Source organism: Pygoscelis adeliae, unplaced genomic scaffold (assembly GCF_000699105.1).
Source record: "Pygoscelis adeliae isolate BGI_AS28 unplaced genomic scaffold, ASM69910v1 Scaffold63, whole genome shotgun sequence".
Lineage (NCBI taxonomy): Eukaryota > Metazoa > Chordata > Aves > Sphenisciformes > Spheniscidae > Pygoscelis > Pygoscelis adeliae.
The window spans coordinates 563,449-572,956 of NW_008824414.1; the positions used below are offsets into that span (position 1 = coordinate 563,449).

General features: G+C 47.2%; 1 protein-coding gene across 1 annotated transcript in view; it reads right to left on the minus strand.

The window, feature by feature from the left end:
• Nucleotides 1-7,569: 7,569 nt before the first annotated feature.
• The window catches only part of COL6A1 (collagen, type VI, alpha 1), a 26,092-nt gene continuing 24,153 nt past the window's right edge, over nt 7,570-9,508 (minus strand). Inside the window, exon 36 of the mRNA XM_009320833.1 lies at nt 7,570-9,506. Within this exon, the coding sequence (XP_009319108.1) occupies nt 9,015-9,506 (492 nt within the window). The 3' untranslated portion in view covers nt 7,570-9,014. The remainder of the gene's footprint in view (nt 9,507-9,508) is intronic.

Below are 9,508 nucleotides of genomic sequence, written 5' to 3' on the forward strand. Positions count from 1 at the left end.
GACCCTGCTGTGCCCTGGAGGCAGTGTTCGGGTTGCATCCCGGACTTGTTGTTGGGATGGCTGGTTTCGAGTGCAGTAATCTGCCACGTGTTCTCATTTCCCCTGCATGCCAGACCCCTTTTGACACACTTTTCAAAGGAGCTGTGGAGCTCCAGATGAGACTCGGCTGCATCTTGTTAAGTACGTGTCCAGTGCTTCCATGCTAGGCTCTCAGAGCCAGAAAAAATTACAGTCTGTTGCTCATGGCCTGAGCTTTATCCGGGACAGGCTTGCCCTAGAAAAGCAACATGCTGGTTTTGCAAGCTGCCTTTGAAAAATCTCAAGTACTTCAGGTCCCATGGAAAATACTGTATGTAACTGCGTTTAGCTCTCACATTAACCAAGACATAATTTTATATGCAGGAATAATTTTATCACTGGAGGTACTATCAGAAATCCAGAGCCCTCAGAAACACTCCTGGCTGAATTTCCCATTTATGTAGAAATAAGCACGACTCAGATGAAGGAGCAAATGCTTTGTGGCTCCTGAGGGTTTGGATTATTTTAGGGCAAGAGAGGGATTTGCGGGGATTTCAGAAGGTATAGACAAGCACTTTGAGCTAATATCCATGTTTATGAAGGTTTGAACTGCTTTCTAGAACTGAGCCAGCAAAGAAACACCAGCCAGTGTCTGACAGATATGCTTTTTCTCTGTGGTTTTGGAGTAGTGAAAAACTCTGGGATCTAGGTGCCGACCCCTTGCACACTTATTCCTGCCCTGTTTGCTTTCTCTTAAGCCATGAAAAGTGCTGGTTGAGGGGTATGGGATTTGGTTGTTGGGGCAGAAGAAAAGAGAGACAGAGAAAAACTTTAGGGGCAACCTTAGGATCATGTTTAGGATCTTTAGGATCACATTACACCAGGTTTGTGCCATGTAGAAAAGCCCGCTTTCAAAATGGAGTGCTCCAGACCCACACTGTCTGCAGTCTGTCCTTCCACTGCCTCTCCACATCAGCTGTCTCAGGTCAGGACTGGGGCAGTAGCAAAGGGGGCTGCAGGCTCCTTGCTTATCTGCAATATCTATTGCAAGACATATCTTGAAACTGCTGGCTGACCTCCATGGGCAAGGACCTCCTGCTGCCAGGGCTAGCCAGTGTCTGTGCTGGATATGCCTTGAAAGTGGTATGAGGTCACGCAATGGGGGGCTAGGCATCTAATGTCCAATTTGGTTCAGTCTGACTGCAAGAAATGCATTTGTGACACTGCAGAAATCCCTTTCTGGCTTACAGCAGCATCTGCAGTTTAATACGCCAGTAGGAGTTAATCCCCCAATCCTAACACAAGAAAAGCTTGTTTCTGGAAAGCTGGAAGAACATCAAAGAACCATTACCACTCATGCAAAGGGCAAGGAGGGATTACCAACAAAACTACCTACTTCTAGTGATTTTCAGCCCAGCAGCCAACAGGGAGCATCCTCAGCGAAAGGAAAAACTGAAGCGGTGGCAGGGATGATCCTCAGATCATCCTGAGAAAGGACAGGCTCTTCCAGGGAGGGAGCTTGAAAGACAAGATTTGGTAAGATAGGGGGCTTTGCCCTCCCAGCAGAGATGCTGGGTGAGGCCCAGGTAGGTAGCTGCCACTGCCTGTCCCAGCCGGTCTATGAAACACATAAGTCTGCTTTGGTATTTCATTTCACGTCTCCCTGAGGGGTCAGATGCTGCTGAAAACTGGCATGCTTAGGAAGGACAAGTCCTGGTAAGTGCATGAAATTATTGTGAGGCTTTGGGGGCTCTCACATGCTGATCTAAAAACTGTTGTAGTTGTGTATATTTTGTTCCATTTCATGCAGAGTTCGTCCTTTTTGCAGAGGCTTTTGGGGCCATTGGCAGCGATGGTCCATGCCATAGCAGCCTGCCGTCCTTCCCCCATGGGACACAGCCCCAGCAGGAGACTGCCCTGATGGGCGGGAGGGGGCATTGAGAGACACGGGTCATTGCAAAGCTGAAACATCAGGCTGGCCATTTTGAAACTAAGTGATTTGGGAAGCACAGAGTCCACTGATGGCTTATCAATCCTCGGCTTCTGGGCTCCACCATCTGTGTGCCGCTGCAGCAACTGGAATCACATGGACATCGCGGTGCACATCTGAGGGATGTGGGTACCGCAAAGTCTGGCAGGCTGTCTCTCCTTAGTTTGATTCTGCGGAAGGATGCTTTTTATTTCCTTTTGTCAAGCATCTCCTGGCCTCGCCTCTGTGACCGGGAGCAGTCTGAGGACTATATTTTCCAGGATAACAGGTCAAATTTCAAATGTCAGCTTCAAAAATGATTTGCTGTTGGCTGGCATAAGCTTGTTACTGAAGACGGCTAACTCTGAGCATGTTCTACTGATCCACACATAAACCAGAGGTTGCCTTCCACAAAGGTTGTTTCAAAGCTGCCTGTATACAGACAATTTGTGCCTTAATCCCTTCCTAGTCTCTAGGACAACTGTGCAAAACAAATGTCTCGAGGTTCTCTTGCCAGAATTCTAGTTTGAGGTATTAATCTGCTCCACAGGGGCTCAGAAAGGCTTTGCCTTGCCCCTACAATATCTTTGTGATGGGTAGAGGCCTCAAAATTAAATAATCGTGACTAACCCATGGGCCAACCAGAAAAGAAAGGTTGGCCATGCAGACTGTTCAATAACATATGAAAACAACCCCAGACAGATCCAGGACCAAGGAGTAAGGGGACTCCCACTGCCATCAGACCCCTCACCAGTTTGGAGAAGTTTTTCCAGATTGCTGCTGTGATGAACATGTCTGCTACGAGGACCTTCTCCATAGGTGCCATGGCTGGGAACAGGCCTCTGGACTTCTTGCCATAGCCTTACTTTTGAGTGTTCCCACAGGCTTCTGGCATGATGAACAAGAACTGGGTGCTCAGGTCATGAGAGAAAAAGAAAACACAAATAAGAGACGTCAGCTGATAAATGACTGTAAGGGAAGGAGGAACATCATCTCTGTGTCCACAGTGGAGATGACAAGAAGTAACAGGCTGAATGGCAGCAAGAGGTATTTAGGCTGGACACTAGGACTTGTTCACCAGAAGTAGCACCAGCTCCATTATTTGCAGCACTGTAAATAGCAGCAGTGATTTGCACTAAAGTAGACTGTCTGCAGACATGGTAAAGCCTCCGTGTTTAGAGCTCTTTAAGATTGGACAAACACCCATCTGACAGGGGAACAAATATGCAACCTGTGGGGTAAAACACACCTTTAAGGTAGAAAATGGGCTTAAAGACCTCTTCATTTCTCGGTGCTTCAGTAACTAAAGAAACCAAAGTTTGATGAGGCAGCACTTTTTATTTGGCCAACAGATTGTGAAAAAAAAAAAGGTTTTAGACAGAGGCTTAAGTCTGTGGCTATACCAGGACTGCTACAGCATATGCTTTGTGCAGTCGAATCAGATGATGTTGTAAAAATAGATGGCCCCCAAAATTTCTTGCATGATTTTTCCCCACTAGAAAACTCATCTCATTTCAAGAAACAGTTTATCTCCCAAGACCTTTGGAGTCACCCAGAACAAAGCGCTGTAACCAAAAGTGAAGAAAAAAGAACAAAAAATTTTCTCCAGAAGCATGATGTAAGCGGTAGGATGTGTCTGCATTGCCTCCAGCTTCTGCTATTTCATCCTATTTTCCCTTTTAATATATTACTATCAAGAAGAGATACCCCCGCTGCATTTTCGTTTGGTTCAGCGGCTTGGATGTTAAACTCTAACATTTTCACAGGGATTACAAAGCTGAGAAGTGTTTCCTGCGGGTGTCTGCAGCAATGGATGGGACTGGGAGTGCTGCTCTGCTGAGACGGTGGGCAGGTGGAAGGGCTGCAGCGATATTTCATGGGGATAAGTCACTCCACACATTCCCAGTCCTCACTGGAAGGGCTGTATCATTGTCTCAGGGTGCTCCTGTGAGCACCTCTGTAGTTTCCATGTCTGACAGGGATGACCATGTGTGTAAGAAACTATGTAAGTGAAACAAGAAAAACAAAAAAATAGAAATTAAACAGCATCGATTACTCAGTTCAGAAGTATATCAACAGTCTTCTCAACTTCTTGGTGAGTCAACTGCTGGGCCACCTGGCTGCGGCTTCCCTCCTGCCATACGTCCTCCAGAGCTCTCTGCTGCCACAGGTTCCAGCTCTGCCACAGCCTGCCGGAGGCAACCCAGGAACTGGGCTGAGGCAACAAAGGCTTTCTGCAGAAAAGCATGGAAAGCAGACACTGTCGACCCAGCCTGATCTCCTGACAGACAGTGAGGAGAAATTTTGAGGGGAAAGACCCTGGCAGAGCATGCTTGTTGCATGTGGGCTTAGCTATGGGCAACCAAAGAAGACATTGTTAAGTGTAGATCTAAAAATTAATTGTTTATCTAATTAATGTCTTAGCCTAACGAGAACACAGCATCTTATTTAGTCCAGTTATTATATAGGTACCTATAATCTAAATGACTTGATTATTGATAGGAATTAGCAAAACCTAAAATTGTTACATACGCATCCCCAGAGCTGCACCATGCTTTGGTGATACTCCCCTGTCCTATGCAACATTATGAGAGGCCATCAAGCTTCTCAAATCCTTTCCCTGGAGAAGTATGATGATGACAGTGTGTGTTGGGGGGAGGGGATGGTCTTCCTCCATTGTCTTGAGTTTGCTCAGAATTACTTCTGTGTGTCAACCCTGTATTTTTAAATGGGTTACAGTCTTTCCTCTGCTGTTTGCCCACAAGCTTATGTACACCATGATTCTTTCTCCTTATACAATATGATTTCTTTTAAGGGGGAGATCCATGCAATTGGACAAAATAATGCAAAACTTAAACTAAAGCACATTTGGAATAATAGAGTTAAAACAAACCCCAAACCCCAGGATAGCAAGAGGCATTTGAACGTTCAGTTATTCTGCTGTTACAGCTAGGAGAGGCTAGACAATGGACCTCTGCTCCTTGGGAAAATCGTAGGCACAGGAAAGGCTCTTAAATAATTTTGAAAACACAATTTAAAATCATCCTAGAGCAGCTATTTATTGTTATACAGCTTGAGGTCTAGTGCTAGCATCATCAACAGCAATTTGGCTGGGCTACAGGGCTGCAAGCTGGGGGAAGAGTTGCCCCGACAGCCCTGTTGTCTCCAGCAGTCCTGTGCCATCCAGGGCAGTGCATGTGGGGAATGGGGCTGCCCAGGGGTGCAGAGGTAGCGTTCACGATGCTACTGTGCCTGTCCATGGAGAAACAATGACCAGGGCAATCAACTAATCTGCAGATCTGTTGCAGAGCTGCAGCCACAAAGCTAGGTAGGTCTGGACAGATGAGCAGTGCCAGTGGGCGGGTGTAGCTGAGCCTCTTGGCGCTTCCCAAGTGTGAGCAGTCTTATGTTCTCATTTACAAAAGCTAACTGGGCAGGATGTTTCTCTCTCACTTACCAGTTTACCACTCTTACATCACATTTTGCTCTGTCCTTTAGGATTTCAGTCTCACAGTACTGTCCCAGCCTTTTGCGTTGTTGGTTTTTTGCATTGCTTGTAGGGTATGTGTTCTAGGAGTCCCACCACATTGATAAAGTGGCCTCAGCAACCCCCTCTTTCCCCAGCCATCACCTTCCCATGAAGGGCTTTAAATCAGCTTTGCCTCAAACGAGGAGAATTTAGTCAGAGGAAAACAGAGAAATGTGTCCCAAATTCTGTCATTGTTACATAAAACCCCTTGCTGAACATCTGGAGAACATCTGAAGTTTAACAAAGCAGGCCTGCAGGCAGAGGCATTTTTGACCTTCCCTGTAATGGAAGCATGAAAATCGAGACTAACAGGAGGGGAGTAAATATAACCAGATATGGAAGACAAAATGGGTCCAGCATATCAGGGCTGACTTTGGCCCAAAAACCTGACAAGGGCTCCTGAGATCCTGCCTGGACAGTGCACAAGTGTGGGGAGACACAAGACAACACACCTAATCACAAGGCATTGGGCACTGCTGAAAAATCCCTGCTAGTCCCTGTCTTCTAGGGAAGACAGCTCTCCACCAGGCTTTGTTTAAAACTGTGTTTCTTCTAGGCAAACTGGAATTTAAAGGGAATGTTTATATTTTTCTCATGGGTAAAACTGACAAACACTCCAGAACTGAGGCTTGGAAACCAACAATTTTTGCTGGTTTGGGATTTTCTTCCCCTTTCAGTAAAGGGAAAAAGCAAGGGCATGGTTGGGGAGAGCGGAAAGCACACAAAAGCAGGAAAAATCCCTCCTGCCACCTGCTTTTTTAGCAAAAAGCTGTAAACCAGCCCAAAGTCAGAGATAGCTTTCTCCAGATGTCTTTTGCATCCCTGCATTTGACATGGCCCAGCTGGGGTGTGAGTGGCATACCCCCAGGAGGGTGCAGGAGCTGTGCAGGGGGGGCAGCCCCCTTTTCCCACCCCCCCTTACTGGCAGCAGTGTATCCCACTAGCTGGGCAGCCCTAGCAGTAGGTGTGTAACCCAGGGGCTTGTCCGTATCCTGTTCCCTTCCTTCATGGATGATTCACGCCAAGGACCACAGTGGGCCATTAAGAAATATTTCTTTAGCTGTAACAATAACTGACTTTATTAGGGCAGACGTGAAGGCATTTTTTCCTAACTTTCCACGGAGAGGAGAGCGGGACATCTGATACAAACTGCAGCCACCCACAGAGCCTCCCCAGAGGTGTTCCTCAGACTTTCCAGCTGTGAATGAGGTGTCCCCAGTGCTGCAGAACAGCCAGGAAGCCCAACAAGCATCTCAGTTGAGATGCTTGGCTAAGAGAGAGCATGACTTAGAGGAGGACGTGAGACAAGGGGGAAGCAAGGCAGTGCCTCTCTATTACAGAAATAGGACATGAATGTGGTCCACTGTCTGGGGAGCAAGTGACTGTGGATGCATCCACAGTGAAAGGTTGCAACAAGCCCCTGGGACATACAGGTATGGCCTGGGAGCTTCCACAAAGACAGGCACCCTTTAGAGCTGTCTTAGGATGTAAAACAAACGTTTGGGGAGCACTGAGCCTGGCAAAGCTGGATGAGATGTTTGATACCTCCACCACTAGCCCTGTCTGCAAAGCAGCATCCCCACGTGCCTCGGAAATGAGGTACTAAGGAGAGATGCTGAACATAAGCAGAAAGCAAACACAGCTTACCTCTTCACCTGATGATCACCATCCCTCTGCACCTGGTCTTCTGGAAACAACAGTACCTACCCGTGTAGTTTTGGGTTGTTCGTTTGTTTTTTTTTTCAACCAGAAGGCAAATGGAAGCTGTGTAAGCATTTCCCATCCTTTGAGAGCTCAGTGCTATTCTCATAAAATTTTTATGCACTATTTAATAGATTAATATAATTCACACTATTTCTCAAATCCATGGCATTCAATAACAGCCAGATTTGCAATGCAAAAGCAATAGATCTCTTTTTCTTCTATCCCTTACAGTTCTATCTGAGAAGTTCTGCTGGAGTCCTCCCAAATCCCAGCAGCCTCTATTTTACAAAGTGACTTTTTGAACATTTGGAGCCCTTGAAATTCAAGTCAGACAAACTTCCAACAAGACTGTGGAAAACAATTTATTTGACAAATTTCCGAAGTGGACAATTTTAGTAAAACACAGGCATAAAATAAAACTAACTCGTACAATGGGTTTTTGGATACAAAGTAAAGAGTTTGGGATGCCGATACCTGGCAATCACTGTTGCTTTCTCAGAAGCGCATGAATTCATAGCAAGAGCACCAATGGAAGCGCTGAAACAGAATCTCACTCAGCCAAACCACATCTTCAGTGTGGTCCTGGAAACAACTGTGTAAACACCAAGGGCCCGCATCACCCACGTAGTGATAGCACCTTTGTCAGTATGTCCGTAGGGTGCGAGTCAAAGACCCTGGCAGATAATGGCAGCCTTTCCCTTGCCTCTGCTGACCTGTGGATGAGGCCCTAATCCAATATATAGTACAGTTAGTGGGTTTCCCTTAGGCCCAGGTGCCTAAGTCCTAGATGGTCCTAGAGAAACAGTACTCTCAGAGAGCTCACTGGGAATTAGACAGCTTGGCACTTTTGAAAAAAAAGCATAAAACAAAAAATCCCACTAACTGGGCTCAGAAGGATTTTCCAGAATGGATCTTGGACCATAACACAAGTCATCAGGTTATTCATGAGGTTCCTGGTTTCACTGTAGGACCATGAGATCAGTTAGTGAAGGAGTGCAGTTACATAGCTTCTTCTAGGGTTTCCCCCTCCCCAGTGGCTGCTGTCCATCTTTCATTTGGTTGGTGCTCAGCCTCCCTGCCCTGAATGGGAGCGTCAGCGCCGAGGGATGCTCCACCACCCACCTCCACCCAGCCCTGGGAAGTCAGTGCCCCATCCCATGGCACTGGAGGCCAGAGATGCTTCCACCCAGCTTGGGTAATGCAGTCCAGCCCTCCTCCCCCAAGCATGGGAAATATGAACCAAACCTGCCAGCTGTGACAACGATCCCCTCTCAAAGCTTGCTGAAGTGTTGAACGTTTCACTTGAAGCACAGCATTGGGTTAGGACCATTGTGAGCTGGGCAAGTGCTCAGCTGATGTATGAAAGAAAGAAGCAAATGAACAAAAACACCTGTATCTGAAAAGAGCATAAACAGCCTTATGAGACCAGGCTAGTCCTTAGTGGTACAAAATTCCTCATCCTGATTCTTTCTTGGCAAAAAACAGTGGGATGAGGTTGCTATTGGTGTTCTGACGGCTTATTGCTAGGTGTGCTTGTGTTTGCCTGCAGTGGGGAGGGAGAGGAAGTCATGGGCAGGGAGGGAAGTTTGAGGCTAACAGAGTAGAGCTGCAGATGATGAAGCAGGGGGAGAAGGAAGGGGACTATGCACAGCCAAGCTGTGGCACTATGGCTATCTGCATAGATGCAAATTCCTCAGGTTGGTGAAGAATACTTAATTTTTTTTTGTTTTGTTGGTTTTCATTTTTAGGTGAGACAGAAGCAGGCATGGCCTTGGCAGAAACCCACCCAGATGCTCAGTCAACAGCTATCTTCCTGGAGACAGTTTGGTAGAAGACGCCACGCAGCAGAGAGGTATAGTCGGGCACACGGAAGAGGTGGCGCTCCCCGTAGACCACATCATAATCTGTGCTCTTCCCTGTGACCAGGACACGGATGTTGGGCTCATTGGCTTGGCTGCCCACTGCTAGCACGTAGATCTCGATGCCAGCCTGCTGAGCTTCCTGCACAGCCCTCTCAATGGCCCTTGCGGTGATCCCTTGAGAGTTGCCATCAGAAAACACCAGCACTCTCTTCTTTGCCCCAGCACGGGAGGACCGCTGGTACAGCCCCGTGACGTACCGCAGAGCGGCATTGACATCCGTGGCATCGTTAATGAACCCCATGTTGTCGATGGCTTTGGCGATGACCGTGTAGTTGTACTGGAACTGAGCTTCCACTTTCTGCTGGTTTCTGCCGCTGTACTGGACCACTGAGACACGCACAGAGTCGTCGGCAGGCTTGCCAGCCT